This window comes from Ctenopharyngodon idella, chromosome 8, assembly GCF_019924925.1.
Source record: "Ctenopharyngodon idella isolate HZGC_01 chromosome 8, HZGC01, whole genome shotgun sequence".
In the NCBI taxonomy this organism is placed as follows: Eukaryota; Metazoa; Chordata; class Actinopteri; order Cypriniformes; family Xenocyprididae; genus Ctenopharyngodon; species Ctenopharyngodon idella.
In genome coordinates, this window is record NC_067227.1 from 15,106,943 (window position 1) to 15,128,304 (window position 21,362).

Genomic DNA, 21,362 nt, shown 5'->3' on the forward strand with positions numbered 1-21,362 from the left:
ACATTGTATGGGTCAAAATTATCGATTTTTCTTTTATGCCAAAAATTATTAGGATAATAAGTAAAGATCATGTTTCATGAAGATATTTTTTAAAATTCCAACTTTAAATATATATAAAAAATATTTTTTTGAGTGGATATGCATTGCTAAGGACTTAATTTGGACAACTTCAAAGGCAATTTTCTCAATATTTTTATTTTTTTGTACCCTCAGATTCCAGATTTTCAAATAGTTGTATCTCGGCCCAATATTGTCCTATCCCAACAAACCATTAATCAATGGAAAGCTTATTTATTCTCAATTTCAAAAAATCGACCCTTATGAATGGTTTTGTGGTCCAGGGTCACATTGAGTCTGTGATCAGTTTGATTTCTGTACAAATAATTCAGACTGGTTTTGTGAATTGGATCCACTATTCATTGAAAACATCTGACTCAAAAGAACTGTACTTGTAGATTATGGCCTGGTTCCACAGACAGGGTTTAGATTAAACCAGGATTAGGCCTTAGTTCAATTAGGACACTTAGGTAGCTTTTACAAATGTGCCTTAGAAAAACACATTACCTCTGTGTGCCTCTTGAAACAAAACAATGGCAATGACGTATTTTGAGATATTTCAGTAAAACAGGCCAGTCTGGGACTAGCTTAAGCCTCGTCTATGAAACCGTGGGAATATAATATTACTGAAATAAAAAGTTACTAAAGTGTGAGTACACTTCCATGGCTGTGTTTCTTAACACACTTTTAAAAAGTGCACTTTGTAATAATGACAAATCAAATTTTCTACTTTAAAATGCATTTTAAATCATTACGTTTTAATAATCTTTTGTTGTGCTTTAAACTTGATTTGTTGGCATATACTAAAGCACATGTAAAGTGCTTGATTATATGGTAACACTTTAGTATAGGGAACACATATAAACTATTAACTATGACTTTTCCCTCAATAAACTCCTAATTTACTGCTTAGTAAGGTAGTTGTTAAGTTTAAGTATTGGGTAGGATTAAGAATGTAGAATAAGGTCATGCAGAATAAGGCATTAATATGTGCTTAATAAATACTAATAAACAGCCAATATCCTACTAATATGCATACTAATAAGCAACTAGTTAAAAGACCCTAAAATAAAGTGTTACGGATTATATTTGTATTTTAACTGTAGTGTGTTATTTAATATTATTACATTTCATATATACAGATGAGCCAAAACATTATGACCACCTGCCTAAAATGCTGTTGCTCATCCGCGTGCTGCCAAAACACGCTGACCCACCAAGGCATGGACTCTACAAGACCCCTGAAGGTGTCCTGTGGTATCTGGCACCAAGACATCAGCAGCAGGTCCTTCAAGTCCTATAGGTTGCGAGGTTGAGCTGTTGGTCCAGCACATCCCACAGATGCTCAACTGTATTGAAATCTGGGGAATTTGGAGGCCATAAAGGGCAACACCTTCAACTTTTCGTCATGTTCCTCAAACCATTCCTGAACAATGTGTGTAGTGTGATTTATCCTGCTGAAAGAGGCCACTTCCACCAGGGAACACCATTGTCATGAATCCCACATGTGCATCCTCCCACATCATCCCACATGTATCCTGGTGTCATCACTTTCCCAGGTAAACGGCGCACACTACACGAAAAAGAAAATGGGACTCATTGAACAGGTGACCATCTTCCACTGCTCTAAGATCTAGTTACCAAAGATCTAAGATCCAAATAACTTGCAATTAAGTGTCTGAAAACATTACATTCAGTGCACACTTAAGTTTATTCTTTTAAAGTATATTATTTCAGTAAGAAGTACTCTTTTTAAAAGTATGCTAAACTGGTCTCATTGTTAATACGCAGGTATTAATTCGTAACTTTCAAATACACAAAACATACATTTTTGTACGTTTAGACAGGTGCTGAAATGTACAATATTGATGTATTGGCAGCATTTAAACGTAGCATTATTACGTTTTTACAGCGAAAAAACAAAATATTTACGAATCTTTCATGTCATAAAAATATAAGTATAATTTCCCTTTTATCGTTTTGTAGATAATTGTAAGATCCCTAAACCCCATCCTGAACCTAAACATACCCATTTTATACAGAATGTTAAAAGAATAAAACATAATGGACAGAAATGTGTAGGAAAATGACAATTTTGGTAAAAATATAACATTAAAATGATATTTTGAGCCGCTAATCCTACACCTATCCCTAAACCTACCTATAACCATTTCTTAAAACTACATACTGTTATAAATAAAATAATAACAGACAATCAAGCTTAATCACAATTATTTATTTATTGCGAAAATGTCAAAAGTGGTACCAAAAGTAGTTCAAATGATGATGAGTTGCAGTCGCAGTCCTCTCTGGCGGTAATAGTTTTTTAGAGCACAATTTAACTTATTAAACCATGAAAATATGAATCTGGCTTCTCTCCGTGAAGGCATGCACTCATTTCAAATGTCAATCCACTGAAATGCGGCATGTTGCAATCTGTGTCTTAGCAGGTGAGAACCAATGAGCTTTCGATATCAGTGCCATAAACCATGTTGTAAAGCATGTATTCATATGACAACTGAATGCAACAGAATCAAAACATTAATGCCACAATTTTAATATTAATAAATGGCAATTCATACACATTCACACTTGGATACGTAAATAATTGACGTTTTATTGCTGTTAATACGTAAGTATTTTTACGTTTTAGTGCTATAAATACGTCAATATTGTAAGTTTTTGTGTGTATGAAAAACCTTACGTAAAAATACACACGTATTCTCATTAGATCACATTGAAACTGTTCTTCTTTTACAAGGGTACTAATGTGATAATACTACAATATAAAAACCCCCACATCCATGCAGGGGTCTGCATTTTTACACCACATGGTGTCCTACAGAGGATAACCGGCTGTCTATGTTACCATGTTTACCATTGTTTTACTATTCCAAGAGACAACTGAACAAACACAAGGCTGAATTGTAAAGGACAGATTGCCAATATTTATCTTTAAAGTCTTAAGCTTTGAATATGAGTAAAGATTTGATTCAAACTATTTTGTAAAGCCTCGTATATAGAGAGCAAACACATCTTGTTGCATCAGCATTGGGATAATAAAGAAGTTGCGCAACTTGAAGACTCTGACAAATATTGACTACTAACAATCTGGCCTATGCATGTGAATCAACAAAAAAACTAAACTGATCTGCCGCACAGAATAAAGATAGACGTGACTGGTTGTAATTATGTGAGGTATAACACACACACACACACACACACACACACACACACATAATACACAAAATCTCACAGTCCTCTCATGATAACTGAAAAGAGGTAACATCGTTATGGATGATGGATGGATGGACGGATGGACGGATGGATGGATGGTGCAATTTCAATGAGTGAATGTATTAAAAACAAAGCAAACATTCATTGAAAACACACACATACAATGTATTAATAGTGTTCCCCAAAACTCTTCCTCCCTCTCTCTTTTGTCAACTCTATCCAAGTCATTGGAGGTTTGAAATATATTTAAATAAAATCCGCAGATGCTTTTTTTGTTCCATTACATGGATCTCTCTTTAATCTAGCCGCACTCAAAAAGCTATTCAAACATCTTACATAAATTATGCTCTCAGTATTAAAATCAAAGGCCAATGCTACCAGTCCCAGGGCTGTGGGAGAAAACTTTTGATGGACAGAAGGAGAGAAAGACACAAACTTATGATAAGCATATGTCATACATTTTTTTCTGCCTTTCAAAAGATGCCTCACTTTAGGCAGCCTAGATTTGTCTGTTACCAGCTCGACATCAAAACAGTCTGACGATTCTAGGCTAGTCTCTTTTCCTTAGTCAATTAATGACACAGTAAATATTTTTGCTCTGGTAATGGAAATGTTACAGTCATCAGTATTTTCTGTTCTGAAAGTCTTTTATGAATAAAGTATACTGATCAAAGGACCACACAAAAAGTACAGTGCAGTATTCTGGATTCACTCAATTATCTGGTTTAATCAAAAATGAGTTGTGATTATCATAATGCTCAGTTGTATTGGAAAATATAATCTTTAACTCTGAAAGAGGCCCTCCACTGACCAATGTTAATCATTATTGCTTATGGGAGGGCATTTGTGAGGATGAATATGATATCATTTGTTTGTAAAGTTTTTTTTTTTTTTTTTGTCCAATATTTAACATTGAAGAGAAAAGTCTAAACATAAGGTTAGGGCTGTGACGGTGGCAAATTTTTACTACCGCGGTGGTAAATCACCATCAACCGCCGGTGTTGCGGTGGTGGGGTCCGAAGAGGGGGCGGGGTTGTTTATATATATATATATATATATATATATATATATATATATATATATCAGAGGTTGCGTTAGACTTGCGTTTCGCCGTCATTTTGATGGACAGGATCGTAAAAAAAAAATCCATCATAATCAATAATTACCCGTCATTTTAATTTTTATATTTTAATGATAAGACATTTAATAGCTTCTGATTTCGTCCACATTTTCATTTTTATTCACGAACTTACAGGATAAGCAAATAGGCATAGGCTATGCATTTATTTATGAAAAGAAAGTTAGACTGCGTCACTTTTCAGTTTTCATCTTGAACACTTGTCACGGATTGTGAGTAAATGCGATCATTCTTTCCTCTTTACTACTGTACAGAACGAAATAAACATTAATGAAAAATATGTTGAAAGATACAGTAGCTTACCGAAATCTGTATCACGTCAGTTCAATCAGTGTTGCAAACAATGTCACGTAACATTATACCTTAGAAAAGCCAGTCGTTGACCATAAACTTATAGTCAGCGAGAAAAATAACAAAACTTAATTATGTAAGTAAGCATAAGTAACTTTATTATTAAAAAATTGACTTAAACTGGGTGCTCGCCTGTGTGTATCGTTTTCATTTTATTCTGGAGACTGAACTCGCGCTCTGCTGCCACACTGGAGTGCACTCACCACCTACTGGACAGGGGTGAGAATTACAGTTACAAGCTACATAATCTGTCAAAATGACGGACGGGCTTCAGATTTCCGTCACTGCTAAAAAAAATTCCATCAGTGACGGAAAATTTTCGGGTAACGCGACCTCTGATATATATATATATATATATATGTCACATTACCGCCGGTGACACTTCACCACCGCGGTGGCGCGGTTGTCATGCCTACCGTCACAGCCCTACATAAGATGTTCATCTTAGGATGTTTATTTGTATATTTTCAACATAAATACATATGGGGCACATTATTTAACTTAATGCATTATCAAGTCATTGAAAATGCAGATTGTATTACTAACAAAATAGTGATAGTTGTAAACTTGTTTTATCTGAAGATAAAACAAGTTTACAACTATCACTATTTTGTTAGTAATACAATTTAAAACATCTGCATTCAAAATAAAGTGACGTTCTCCTCTAAAACATTAGCTTCTTACACTTTGATTGACTCTTTAGAAACCTGTCCAGAGCTTATCGCACTATTAGAAAAAGAAACACAAGTCACACAATATAATACAAATACAGAATGCCAGTCAAATGATCATATACGCTGAGATACACTACCATACAAAAGTTTGCGGTCAGTAATAAAAAAGAAAAGAAAAAAAGAATACTTTTATTCAGCAAGGATGAATTAATTTGAACTTTCTATTTATTAAAGAATCCTGAAAAAATGTATCATGGTTTCTAAAAATATATTAAGCCGTGCAACTGTTGCTGTGTAATCTCAACATTAATAATAACAAGAAATGCTACTTGAGCACCAAATCAGTGTATTAGAATGATTTCTGAAGGGTCATGTGATGCTGAAGACTGGAGTGATGATGCTGAAAATTCAGCTTTGACATCACAGGAATACATTACATTTTAAAAGATATTAAAATAAAAAACAGTTATTTTAATTTGTAATAATATTTCACAATATTCCTGTTTTTTTTCTATATTTGTGATCAAATAAGCCTTGGTGAGCATAATATTGACTGTCATTGTTTATTTTACTGTATAAACAAGAATCAGTTTGTCTGAAGATCTTTAAAGGTTTCATTCAAGGTTAGGCTTTATTCTCTAAATGCTGAGATAGTCAGTCAGATAGACAGTCTGTAGCTCAATATCCACCTTGTGGAGACCCCTGGAAACTCCGACTTAAGATCAGGCTTAAAATGTGTGACAACACTGAATAACAGGTATAGTTGCCATTCACTTGTGTGCTCTGCCTTGAGGAAAAAATATATATAGCAAAATCTAACAATGCCATATTTGTAGTTGTGTTGATTTGCACAGATCCCAGACCAATTTGCAATGCAAAATCTATGTCAGAAATACTGTATCTTCCTGTTGTTGCCACTTAGATCAAGTAATGATCATCTTTCTGTAGTTGTTCATTTATTCTGCTTTGAAGCTAATGCTATTAAAGTTTACTGATTAATAATGTTTTATCAGATGATGTTTTTCATGTTTTTCACACTACAAGTCTGGGTTTAACATAACAGATAAATATTGTCACAATCACAATATGTCTACACTAGTGTATTAGAGCAATAATTAATTTGCATTAGTTTCATTTTTTTTTTTTTTGTTATAGACACAGGTAAACATACAGGCCTGACACTTTTTATAGACATTCACACTGTAACTGTAAACAGGAAGGCTAAGACAAGCGGTTATAATCCATATGTAAAGGTATTTAATGAAATAACAGCAACCATCTTAATCCATAGTAAAGATAAGGGGGGGGAAAATACTAAAAGGGAATGTGAAGTTGCAAACGATTTGCTTTCTCCAGGTAGAGACCTGGACAGGCTGGACTGCGTTTCCCAAAATCATTCCCTGCTGGAAAAAAAAAACAAAAAACAGTTTGGTGATGGTTGGCTTGTCTTCTAGCCTGGTCATAGCTGGTTTAGCAGGTTGATTTTTGAGGGGTGTGGGCATTTCTTTAGATGGTCAGGCTGGTCTTAGCTGGTCCAGCTAACCAGCTGAACACCAGCTACATCCAGCTTAAATCAGCTTAATCTTTTTTAGCGGTTTCTTTTCAGCAGGGTTGTATGTATAGACTGTAAAGACCTTTGGCGGCAATAGTTTCTTTTTTCTTACAATGTTTTTGGGAAATGCAGCCATGTTTGAGTTACTAACAGGCTTAAATCCAGTTCAAGGAACGTATGGATGTTTTAATGAGTAAGACAGTCAAAAAATAGGTGACAGTGACCTCTGGTGGTTAACTTGTGGAATATAAGTCTCAAATGTGATGGAAACACAGAAACAGTGAAAAAAAAAATAACCCTTCATAGTAAAAGCTGTGAATTCAAGTGAAACAAATTTTCTTGCAAACCAAATTGTATTGACAAAATACGACAAAAAGAGACTAAAACCAATAGCTCACTAGATTGAAGAAATCTTAAAAGCCAAGAAAACAAGACCAGAATGTAAATCGCTCATAACTGATGATAACATAAAAAGGCCTAGTAGGCGCTACTTAATTAACAGTAAGTTTGGCTGGTCATATAAGTAATCAATTCAAATAAAATTTAATTATAGGCATATTTTACATGTTTTTTGAATGGCATTTAAAGCATAAAATAAACATTAAATCGGAATATTTTACCTGTCTGCCGCCTTTGACTAGCTCAATGGAAAGATGGTCTCAAATAATATAATTTTAAAATACTGAGAAATCCACCCAACCAATTGTAACAACAGTCTAGTGATTATTTACAGTTCTTCTCAATCGATTTGACACATTTCTCCAAATGAATGTAGTTGGTCTCAAAACAATTAACACAGCAACCTAAACACACTCTTATGTTGGCAAAACAGTTCAGTATTCACTCCATAATGAAGCACAGCATTTTATTCTATTACAGTTTTTTACGATTGCTTAAGCACAATTTTAAAAACAAGGCTCATTTTGTCAAAACACTACACACAATTCACAGATCCACACACACAAGTAGCAGAACACCTCAGTTCTTTTGCAAAATGAAACACTTCATTCAAAACTTTACATTAATTTAACAAAACCCAACTTTGTATGGAACACGCAGGGTTCATACATTCTGATTCTGTTTGATTCATTTACACACTGCTGTGCTCAATCTTAAACACTTGTAACTTTTATACTTTTCTAATGATATAGTCTGGGTTTGATTTTTTCAGAGATACTGTTAGAGTAAAGTACATGAATATATTGACAAAAAAAAAAAAAACAAACAAAAAAACACACAAGATCAGTACTGCACATTTATGAAATATTTATTTCTCACCACATTGTAAAACCATTCAATACATCCATGCCTTTCCAAAGGTTATATTTTGCACTGAAAATCAGAACATATTCTAAATACAATATATTACGCAAACAAAAACATTTGTGGAGACAAAACAAAGCATGATTTTAATTGAAAAAACGCACCTAAGCATCATCTCTTGGCCTAGCTGGATCTGGCCATAGCACTTCATCCACATCACAGGCGATGTCCTCTCTCGCAAGACAACGAGGGAAGAATCTTCTTGAATGGCGAATCCATCCTTGCACAGACCCTTCTCTTGAATGAGGCATATCCTGACATAGGGCTGGAGATTGTAAACCTTCCATGCCAAAAAAAAGAAAAAAAAACCCCTCCTCAATGGGTTTAAGGAAGGAACAGTATGGTGGGAGGTTTTGGAGTGAAAATTGTGGACGCTAATGAAACCGACCAGAGCAGATAGGTGGAAATTTACATTGTCCCATATGACAATGTATCTCATCTGCTTTGCATCCATTTGGTCTGCTGTGACGATTTTGTGTAGTCTTTCTAAAATGTGAATATGTGGGCCGTGTTGTAAGGGCCTAAGTTGGCATGGTGGAGGACCCCATTCTGCGTGATTGCAACATACATTGTGAATGTCTATAAAATAGCTCTGTGGCCAATGATGTTTCTCCGTCTCCCTCTTACTGCAACATTGCCTTCCATTTTGTTGAAGACACATAAACTCACCTTTTGCCTTTTTATAGTACTTGCACCTGGTTGTTGAGTTTACAGTTAAGCACCTAAGTGTCTGCACACCTGACAGCCATGTTTGATCAATTGATTTATAGGCATGGTATTTTGGAAAGCAGTGTCTTGAAATAGAAAAGAAGTGACATTATGTTAGATTTCTGTGTCTAATGTAGAGAAGTGTGTTTAGTGTTGTGCAAAACAATGTGTGTAGTGTTTTGCAAAAAAGTGTGAGGCTGAGAATGTGCTTATAGATGTGCAGATCTGGTCTAAGGTTTTGCTCCTTGAGTGTAGAGTTTCAGTAACTGTGAGTTATTTTTAATTTTAGTGTGTAAGCAATCGTAAAAAAACTGTAATTTGGTTTCTCTCCCTTTGAATGGAAAATAAATGCATTGATTGATCTAATTCATTTGTGTAACTATTGTGTACTGACAGTATAGTTTTATATAATTAATTTACTTATAAATTTGTGAAATGCGAATCGCTAGGCTAATATTTGATGGAAAAATATGTAGGCCTACATCATTTGTGGTTCAGCTGCAGGTCGGGAAGCAGGCTATGCAGACTGCGGGTGAAATATCAAGGCTATTTTTTAAATATCAAATAATATTTAATGTTTAGAATATTTTATTTACATTTCTGCATTTTAAATGACTGTTGTTGCTAGCTGCTAAGGCGGCTATATGAGATGTGTTATCTTACCCGTGAATCATTTATCCTTATTTTTGTATTTTTTTTTTTAAGTTTATTTTTATTTATTTATTTATTTATTTATTTATTTTTAATTTCATCATTTTTATTTAACAGGCGGTGATTTCAATAAATCTGAGAGAAGGCTATTGCTTTTAAAATAATAAAATAAAATAAAATCAATGGTGTGTTTGGAGAGTTTTGACTGAAATTAGAAATCCTAAATAACCAATTAATTAGTCTATACCTTTTATTAATGCCATTGTTATTATGTTGTGGGAAGTGGTCTATAACCTTTAAGTTCATCATCATTACTGAATCATTAGAAATTTTGGGTTGTCAGAATAGTAGCTCCATAAAAAATATTAAAGGGTTAGTTCACCCAAAAATGAAAATTCTGTCATTAATTACTCACCCTCGTGCCGTTTTACACCCGTAAGACCTTCGTTGATCTTCGGAACACAAATTAAGATATTTTTGTTTAAATCCGATGGCTCCGTGAGGCCTACATAGGGAGCAATGACATTTCCTCTCTCAAGATCCATAAAGGTACTAAAAACATATTTAAATCAGTTCATGTGAGTACAGTGGTTCAATATTAATATTATAAAGCGACGAGAATATTTTTGGTGCGCCAAAAAAAACAAAATAACGACTTATTTAGTGATGGCCGATTTCAAAACACTGCTTCAGGAAGCTTCGGAGCATAATGAATCAGCGTGTCGAATCATGATTCGGATCGCGTGTCAAACCGCCAAACTGCTGAAATCACGTGACTTTGGCGCTCCGAACTGCGGATTCGACACTCTGATTCATAACGCTCCGAATCTTCCTGAAGCTCCCTATGTAGGCCTCACGGAGCCATCGGATTTAAACAAAAATATCAATTTGCGTTCCGAAGATTAACGAAGGTCTTACGGGTGTAAAACGGCATGAGGGTGAGTAATAAATGACAGAATTTTCATTTTTGGGTGAACTAACCCTTTAAGAATAAAATTCAGAGTACATGTTCATATTGTGATCCAATGTGTAGCACCTGCGTACTCCAACGCAATACTTCAGCTACTAGGTTCTGGAGTGGGGGAAGTCTAATAAAATTAGACTAAAGACCAGATCTTAGATAGCCTACAAAAATCCGGTACTTTACCACAAGGCAAAAAACAATACACAGAACAGTTATTCAGGTGAAGTAAAATGGATCCACTTAAGTTTGATAGTCTATTATGAGTCACACTGTTTTCCTAAACCTAAGACATCAAAAGTAAAAGCTCAGAATGACACATTCCAGAATATTATGTTTATAGATTATAATTACTGAATTTATGTGTTCAGCTTTAAAGTTGTTAATAATTGTGAAAATGAAATAAAATTGAAACACTGATGGTGTATAATTTGCACATAGTCCTTAATCTCCAGGAGAAAGTGAGTAATTTTTTTTTAAATGTTTTTTTTTTTTTTTATTATTATGCTTGTGAACAGTAGGAGATGACATCAATGACATACAACTTTGTATACAATATACAATATGTATCAAGAATATATTCAATGTCATCAGAACACATAGGAAAGTAAAAGCAAAAAGTTAATGATTGATAAGAAAGATAACAAAGGAAAGATAAGAAAAGCTAGAAAAAACACTTGAGGGTAAGATATTAATTTATTGTGACCGCGACGGCACTATGGACCCGCCATAAATGCATAAAACACACCCAATAGAAGACTGATTTTGCATTGATTTGTGGTCGTGTTAGGGATACGCGTGTGCATGCGCTTAATTTCTTTTCTTTCTTTTTTTTTTTTTTTTTTACAGACATCACCTGGATTCATTAATTTTAGAGAATGCTCATGCTTGCGTATCTGTTGTCATGCTTGACAGTTGTCAATACAGGTAAGTTAATTTAATGCTTTCCTATTCACCTTATTTTGCAACGCCTATTTTATGTGAATGTGTGAGATTCATTAGCCTTGAAGAAGAACAACAGTGCATTAAACGGTAAAACTATACTATTACCTGCTCTAAGTGATAAGGTGGCTTGAAGGTGGATACTACTTTTTATTTTATTAAAAAAAAAAAAAACCTTGTCGACCTTGTTGTCGATGGTAACAAATGGTTTACCTATACACCTAAAAAGGCCAGCATGAATTGCACTTGCAGGCACAAGCAGGAAGGTGTTTCAGTGTATTCCCTTACCTAATTGTGATGTTTACCAGTTGTTTACAGTAGGAAGGCAATTTATCATTTATAGGTATATCATTTAGTATTTATAGTTTTTTTTTTTTTTTTTTTTTTTTAAAACAACAACAACCACTCAGATGTTTTACAAAAATGTCTTCTTTTACAGGTTTGGGGGTTGAGTAAATGTAAACAGAATTTAGGCCTACATATTTTCCCTTTAATGTTGCAGGTTTTTTTATATTTTGTCTGTGAATGTTGGACAGTTTTTCTAATTTGTAGTAGCTTTTCTGTGACATACAGAAAAGGAGAAATACTGAGTTTGTAAGTTAGAGGAAGAGCAGCTCAGGTTTATAATAATGTGTCCGTCTGGTAAACAATTGTAAATAAGTGTGAAATATCTGTTCATGTTTTTTTTATATATATTAATTGTAAACTTGCACAATGGCCGCCTCCTGCTTTTTAAAAAAATCATTAACAATGTTGTTGTTATAAACTCAATCTATTTCAGTCTCAGGCCTGGACTCTCAAATTAACTGGTCTCTGCTTCAACATTGCCTATTAATACTGTTTTTATTGTTTCACCCGTTATCAGCATGGAAAATGCTGCAACAACCATCCAAATCTTTTCTTTCAATCTCTTGATTCATCCTGCCTTTTTGTTTCTCTGTTTCACTGTTCCACATCAAGTACATGATTCAGTACATGGTTCTTAACAGATGAACCTTACTTCTTGTATATTTTAATGTGGATGGCAACTTGTGAATTATGTGATGGAATATTTATCATATGTATATTCAGTTATAATGCCACAGGAAGATAAGCCTGGAATGTATAGTCATATGTTATGGTCTAATTTGACACTGAACTATTTTCTTGTCCTTGAGTATCCACAGGTTCTCACTCACTGATGGCTTTGGCAACATATATAGTTGGACAGACACCATTTCCTGAGTTCAGTGTTGTGGTGATGTTGGATGATCTGCAAATAATGTATTATGACTCAACCACATGGAAAGCTGTCTATCGCACTAACAGTGATTCAAAATACTATGATGAAGAGCAAAGTGATGCTGGCGTTGTGTTTCAAGACACGTATAATGGCATGAAATCCCGTGATTTTTATGTTAAGGAACACCTAAATCACACAGATGGTGAGAACTATAGCCTACATATCACTATTAGACAGTAAGAATCATCAGTGAGGACTAATAAAACAATTTTTTTTTCCTTCATTTGAAGGTATACATGTTCATCAGAGACTTGCTGGATGTGAATTGTTGAATGATGGTAAACCAGGTCCACTTCTGAGATTTGATGCTTTCGATGGACAAAATTTGGAGGAGGTGACCTATGATCTGGAAAAAAATGATATCCAGATGGAAAAGCCATGGATAATACCGTGGGACCAAATTAAACGGCAACATATGAAATTTTTATATGAAAATGTTTATCATCCTATTTGCATTAAAGTTTTGCGGAGGTACCTGCATATGGAAAAGAACAATGTGATGAGAAAAGGTGAGAGAATCAACCTGATTAACTTAATATAATAAGATAAAAAAAATAAAAAAAATCAACAAATATGACCCAAACAGCTGTGCTGACAGAAAATACATGTGCTTCTGATTGTTTTATGAAACCTGATAACCATAAATAAATAACTGATGCAACAGTTTAACAACAGTAAGACTTCTCGTCCTTCTCTGTAGTGAAACCCAGAGTCAGACTCATGAGGAAGACACTCACAGACTCTCAAGGGCTTCAGATCAGCTGTCTGGCCACTGGTTTTTACCCCCGTCACATTAACCTGACTCTGTTCAGAGATGGTCAGCTTGTGGATGATGATCAGATCACAGGAGGAGAGATTCTTCCCAATGGAGACGGAACTTACCAGATGAGGAAGATTTTGGAGATCAGCGCAGAAGAAGTACGTGAGGAACATACATACAACTGTACAATGGAGCACCTCAGTCTGGACAACAAACTGGACATTACGTTTGGTAAAGAAAATAATCATCTATCAAACAAAACTGAACAACAAATTAGACATTAGATTCATGATACTTTATTATCGTTCTATACAATAAATTTAGTATATCAAGCCTTAGAAAAATCAACAGTACTATTAGAATATTACAATGAATAACAAAAATGTTTTACTAACTTTATTTAACTTTCTTTTCCAGAAAGTTCTTGTTTATCTCACTATTGTTGATAATATTTTAAATTATTATTATTATTTTTAATTTATTTCAGATGTGAATGAATCTGACCCAGGATCCATTAGTCTGTATGTAGTTTTCTGTGTGCTGGTGTTAATGTTTGTGGCTGTTCTCATCATACCTGCACTCATATGGAGGAAGACACATGCTGCTGGTAAATGTTTTGTAAACTCAATTAGGAAAAGAAACCAAACATCAGTTCCTTTAGATACTCTTTTAAAGTTCACCCCATGCAGTTTCATGTTTCTAGTGATCTTTGTTTAACTGTGCCATTGTTATTCAGGACGAGGCTCTGAGACGTCAAAGAGTGATTACTCCCTTACTTCATGTAAGTACTCTGTTTAATGAAGTAATATGAATTCACCAATATGTTCATTTTAAGGTTAATATTGGACATGACAAATTTTTTTTTTCTTTATTTCAGCTTCCACGCAAGATGAAACATGAGTCTAAACAGGCCTATATTAAATTCAAACTTAAAATTAAAAAGCCTTAGCATTTGCTCAGAGATACCATCAGGTTTTGTTATGATAATGACCATCAAGTGATATTTGATTAAAACGACAAAGGAATGTAATATAGTTACACTACAATAATGGATAGTATACAGTATATGCAACATAAAAATTAAGCCTGTTTTTCATTGTTGTTGTTGTTTTGCTTGTCCAAGGTGATCTGTGTTTTATTATTCTGCTGTTCTGTACTGTACACGCAGAACAACTTTACCTTTAGAAAATTGTGATATGGATAATGGCATTTGCTGCAAACATGAAAATGACCATTCAAAGACATATAGCGAATATGGGTAGAACTCTTTTCTGCCCTATACTTCAGAAATCCTTTTAAAGGTATACATGTGAATTAAACGTGGCACAATGGCCTTCATCATCACAGTATGCTAATGCCTATCTAGTGCGAGGAATTCATCAAAATGCTGATTGAGGACTGTTGGGACATTCCAGGTACAGGATGGTTCTGTCTGGAGAGACAGAGTCGTTTACACTTCAATGACACATCTGTACCATTTGCTTCACATGACATATATGCTTTCAACTACATACTATTTATCTACTAGTGTTTTCTAACATGTAACTATGTCATGTTTGGTCTCATCTGACAGCTTAAACTGAACTCAATGGTAGTGTACTTAATAGAGACATTAAAGTATCCTAATGTACAATCTATGTTAAAGGTCACCTATTATGCTAAATCCACTTTTACAAGGTGTTTGGATAAAAATGTGTGTTAGCAGTGTGTGAACACAACCACCCCACAATGATAAAAATCCAGCCACTCCTTTTTTTTAAATCCCCATTAAACCAAAGCAGCCTCATTAGACAAGCCGTTTTGATCATAGACATAATAAATACATAGACGCCCTATTGGCCGCTGGATCGCACGTCAACGGCTCCGCTATATTGTGCGGGGCAACATGCCATAACTCATAAGTGGACTGAAGAAAAGATGCCTGACTATTTTGAGGTTTTACAAATCGTTGCACAATCCAAACCACATATCAGGGAATTACCTTTCACATGTAAGTCTGAACAGTTGTTTCTGGTTGTATTTGGTCATTATAACATTGTTTTGACAGCTAGTTGACCACCAAAGTCAGACTATTAAAAGCTAACGACAATGCTAGTTATCTATAAAAAACTGAGACTTTATAAGAAATAATATAAAGTTTACATGATTCTTATGAAGTCTGAAATTATATTATAGTTTATATCATTAACTAATCAAAATCGCAAGTGAGGAGGACTTTAACAGGACAACTCAGGCTGTCAGAAGTACAGATAGACCTAAACCGACTCATCTCCGAAGAGCAGGTGATTTGATTGATCTAATCATAGCTTATTTATATTTTTACCCCAGTTTGGCCAGTGGAACCAGGACAACACAAACCTTAAGAAAGGCTGAAGAAAGCCTGTCAGCAGACTGTTCTGTGCTTTTCCAAGAGACCTCGTCTGCCTATTATTATGATATTATTATATGACTTATATTATTATATGATTGTACTATTCACTATTTTATTTGCTATTTTTATTTTATTGACTATATTATTTTACAATTTATGATATACTATCTGCTATTTTATTAGTTATATTACTACTATATTTTACTGTTTTTATACTCAATTGTATTTTTAGGTTATTTATAATAATAATATAGGCTAATAATAATAATATGCTATAGAATAAACCACATACAATTTATATTGTACTGTAATTGTACTAAAAAATGTTCTACCACTGTTTCTAAAATGTTTAACTGGATCTATTAAGGATTGTCTTATAATAATTAGTAAAAGCTGTGCTTTTAATGTTGTCCACTAGAGCGAGCAACAGGATAAGAAATCTTTTAAGCCCAATCCTTTTATATCTTGTTGCAATCCATTTGATTCAACATAAATTCATTTAGTACATTAACGTGTACTATGGTGTACTGACATTAAATCTGTGTAATGCTAAGGCCTATAGATAATTAAACGATTAATAAGGTTTTGAGATGCAAATTATCTTCATATTTAATTGAAATTGTCCTGTGATGTGATTCAAGAGGAAAAACTAAAGGCACGAGGGAAAAAGCTAAAATGCCATTGTTGAAGACAGAAAAGCATTTCCACAATTAAAATCGATGTGCACATTTCATGTACATTAAATTATATTAGATTAGGAATATCTCCACAATTATTAACCTTGAAAGATAAACCAAATCTATGCTTGAGAAGTGTGAGTTTTCACAATTCCTTATGACAATGAATACTTTTCAAGTTCAAACTAGCGAGATTCCGAGTAATTGGAGACAAAAGCTTTTTCATACTCCACGCAGATCATAAACCATTGGAATCGGTTGAGAAATGTAAACTTTATTGAGCTTTTTGTCCAGAAAAGCCGCAATAGGGCGTCTATGTATTTATTATGTCTATAGAGACAGAGCGACACGCATCATAATCTGAAAACCACACCCACCGTCTCAATTGACTTTGTATTGCGTGAGGCTGCCTCCTTGTCATTTCTGACTTATAACAAAAAACAGAACAATGTCTAATAGCTGCTATGTGACAAGGTGTACAGAAAACAAGCTAAAAAAACCCAGAACCAAAAACCCAGAAGTTTTTATAAGCTGTCGACCCCAAAAACGAGCGTTTAAGGACTAAAAAGTGGATACAGGCGATTGAGACAGAGCGCGACATGTCATATTACTATGAGAACTACGCCCACTGGAGGGTAACGTAATCAGCGACAGGAAATATAATATATAAAACTGACATTTGGATATTTGACAAAATGTTTACTGCACACGTAGGCTTACTGAGGCATACTGAGTGTCAGGATCCCAAAATTTACCCATTCTTCCTGCTGATGCTTCATGTCTTATTGCCTGTATGTATCCACTTTTGTCTCCTTAAAGGCTGGCTTTTATGGTTCGGTAGCTTATAAAAACTTAGTTCTGGGTTTTTTAGCTTGTTTGCTGTACACCTTGTCACACAGCAGCTTTAAGGCATTGTTCTGTTTTTTGTTATAAGTCAGAAATGACAAGGAGGGGCAGCCTCACGCAATACAAAGTCAATGGAGACGGCTGGATTGCCCCCCCCCCCCCCCCCGTGTGGGCGTGGCCTAAATACGGCCGTTTGTAGCGCTATTTATTCATATGAAACATTTAACATTTTAAAAAGTTAAACATTTAAAATAATTACAGTCTACACAACAGTCTCCGTGCTCACAGCGTCACAGACATTAATATTTTAACGATTTAAAAGATAAATCACTGTCTGGCCATCTGGGATTTTGGTATGGAGATAAAGGTTATGATTATAATTTTTTGGTAGTATTACACCACATCGTGTGTGTATATTAGCACCATTTGTTGTTTTCTTGTGGTATGAGATAGAGCGTTTGGACCCGGAAGCGCTGCCGCGTGACATCAGACTTAACAACCGAATGGTTTTGATTCTCTGAGTAATGTGACGTCACATAACTCATGCCCCGCCCACGGTCGCTGATTGACAGTCCTGTATTATTGCCATGGTTTCCGCCTCAGTGAGCTGTACGCTGTCCGCCATTTTCTCCGCGGTCGAGCAGCTGCAGCGACAACAATGTCTGGTAAGTAACTGAGATATTTTGTTGTTGGATGTAAGAGTGAACATAACAGTCTTCATTTACTGACATCTGAGCCACTGAATGAAGCAGATTAGCTTTATTTTTGAAGGGAATGCGCCACAGATCTAATATACACGATTTCTGTTACGTTGCCTGCTATTTACTTTCACAGACATAACTGACTGTTTATGTGAACTGTCTGTTTTTGACAGAACCTTGTGTGTATTTGACAGTTTAAACAAAACAAAATGTGAACGAGAAGTTACTCACGAGACTTGACGTCTGACAGCCAGCTGTCTGTGTGAGTGCGCTCAGAAAACGATCCATTAGAAGTTTAAACTGATATAGCTTTAAAACGCGTGGAAATAATAAACTTTAATGACGAAAGAAGAACTATGCTATCTGTGAGAGTGATCGTGATATAGATAATATAAATATAAAAACCAAGCAGATGTCTCGTTATTATTTGGCAGAGAATCCGATTGAGGCAGGAACGGGTATGTGCCTCATACGTCCTGAAAAGTGAAGCTGCGGGCTCTTTGATCGCCCCCTGGTGGCTGGATGCAGTACAGGTCATAAACCCCGCCCTCTCCATGCAAACGAACGGGACTTGAGTCAAAATAAAAAAATAAATTACACTTCCAATAAAATTTTATGAAAGATGGTTTTGGTCATTTTAGGTAGTTGTTATCACGCTGATATATATTCAGTTGTTCGTTTTGTTGATTTTAGCTAGCAATTTGATGCACATTAAAGGTCCCCTATTATTATTATTATTATTATTATTATTATTATTTAAGATGTAATTTAAGTCTCAGGTGTCCCCAGAATGTGTCTGTGAAGTTTCAGCTTAAAATACCTCACAGATCATTTACAAATCCATGTTGTAAATACCCATTTCTGACTACAGTCAAGAATCAGGCTGTTTTCATGCATGTGCCTTTAAATGCAAATGAGCTGCTATGCCCCACCTCCTCTCTTTGATCACAGGCTGTTTTTCAATATGCGTTACTGAAAAGATTGTTGCATACAATTGTTGTATTAGAATAATCTACTTTGTGTCTGTTATGTTATGAAAGCTTTTCCTTTCAGTGTCATGGGAGATTGTGCCTACATAAACACCTGACACACCTAGTGCTACTGACACAGCTTAGGACTCAAAATTCCCAAAGTTTTCACTCTCCTGTTGTCAGGCCGCCACAGACACGCCCTTCAATGAAAACCCAAGATCTTTGCAATTTAACATTGCTAAGGCCTTAAAATTAGACTGACCAAATATGATGTTGATTTGGTTAAATCTCTATGAGGAGTTAATCACAGTGTAAAACATGACATTTCCTGTTGCCCGCAGGTGGCGCTATGACTGTAACTGAATATTGCCATGTAGATGTCTTCAGGCATCTACATGGGTTCAGATCTTTAGATTAGACTGACCAAATATGATGTTTATCTGATAAAATCACTAGGAGGAGTTTAAAAGTCTGGAGTCTGGAAATGGCAAAAACTGAAAAAATTTTGCAGAGAAAATTCAACATATCTTACTTCCTGTTGGGTTTTCAGATTTTGGTCCCGGGGCTTTTTTGTAGGTATTGGGCTGTTGCATGTGATTACAGAATTTCATACTTGTACGTGAAACATAGTGCGAAGGGCGCTTAATTTAAATTTTGTAGGTGCTGCTATCGAGCCATTTTGCCACACCTAATTCTGAAACCCATATCAGACATAAATTTTCACCACTTCTGACGTGTGTGCAAATTTTAATGAGTTTTCGAGCATGTTCAGGCCCTCAAAAATGCTATTTATTTCGGAGAAGAAGGATTATTGACTGAGTAATTACAATAGCAGTGTTTCCCATACATTAACTAGACTGTGGCGGCCCGCCACATTCTAATTTGTCCCGCCACGGTCTCAATAAGAACCGGAAATATAATATTCGTAATATATGAATATATGAGAACCGGAAATATAGTGTCTCTTAATACCCCCATAGAAGACGAATAGCTGCTCCGCCGAGCGAAAGGAGCTATTTCTGTCTACATAAGCACGCAGCACGCGAACGGGGCACAGCGGGCGTTCACTAGATTATCTCTCCGTAGTGGAGTCAGGAGAATCGAGTGCAACAGACAGACCGAGTTCGGCTAATGTTTCTGTCTATGGAAACGCATTCTGGCTTCCCAATACATTACAACAACAGCGATGACCAAAAAAAAAAAAAAAAAAAGACAAAACAGTCACTCTTTGTAAACTTTGTTCAACGCGAGTGCCTTATGCACCGGGTGTTGATAGCGCGAGCGCAGGTAAAACCTGGACAGCACACGACATTGCTGTCTGTGTTTAAACTAAACTCGTTTAACCCTCGCCAATTTAAACATTCAAGATCCAGAAGTGCTGTGAGAAGATTTGTGTGTGCGCTCATCTGAAGCGCACATGCGGAAACCCGCGTCTCAGACAGTGTGCAAATATTGAGTTCTCTTTCAAGTCTTGCGCTTCAACGGACAAATTCACACAAAAATTATGTCAACATGCCCGTCTTGATGAGTAGCCTATCCTAGCAGACATACCCTGCTTCTCAATCAGCTCCCTAGCTTCCTAGGTCGTGAATCAATATATCATGTAAATGAATGTGGCCGACTACCTGATCAGTGCCCTGACTACTTAACTAGGGAGCTGACTGAGACGCACGCATAGTCTGTTATGCCTTAAGTGAAATTACACAGTCGAGAAAGACAACGCATGTGCACAGTATTAGTATTTTGGATCCTTGCATTGTCTTAAAGTGACAGCAGACCAATATTACTACTGTCTGTGTTTTTAATGTTAATCAAACAACAAAAGACAAGGAAATCACTCACTGCTCTTGACTGAATAGCTTTTGTAACTTTAATAAGGATTAATCTTTAATTTATACAGTCAAATATGTAATGTTATTTTACATTTGATTACTTTATTCGATACTTTATTCTATACCTCTACTGTATTTATTTGTGCTTGTAGTTTGATTTGTTCTTATTTTCTTTCTTGTCTTTTTTCCCCTGAACATAGCACATACCGAACCGTACCGAAACTGTGACCCTAAAACCGTAATAAAAACCGAACCGTGAGTAATTTGAACCATTACACCCCTAATAAATAGTAACTGTACATAATAAATATGTATTACTGGCCCCCAC

The 21,362-nt window shown here is 35.3% G+C and overlaps 1 protein-coding gene across 1 annotated transcript in view; it reads left to right on the forward strand.

Moving 5' to 3' along the window:
* Positions 1–11,391: 11,391 nt before the first annotated feature.
* The window catches only part of LOC127517251 (major histocompatibility complex class I-related gene protein-like), a 163,815-nt gene continuing 153,844 nt past the window's right edge, over positions 11,392–21,362 (forward strand). Inside the window, exons 1-7 of the mRNA XM_051902609.1 lie at positions 11,392–11,579; positions 12,752–13,018; positions 13,107–13,385; positions 13,577–13,867; positions 14,124–14,243; positions 14,373–14,417; positions 14,514–15,051. Coding sequence (XP_051758569.1) covers positions 11,531–11,579; positions 12,752–13,018; positions 13,107–13,385; positions 13,577–13,867; positions 14,124–14,243; positions 14,373–14,417; positions 14,514–14,536 — 1,074 coding nt within the window. The 5' untranslated portion in view covers positions 11,392–11,530 and the 3' untranslated portion in view covers positions 14,537–15,051. The remainder of the gene's footprint in view (positions 11,580–12,751; positions 13,019–13,106; positions 13,386–13,576; positions 13,868–14,123; positions 14,244–14,372; positions 14,418–14,513; positions 15,052–21,362) is intronic.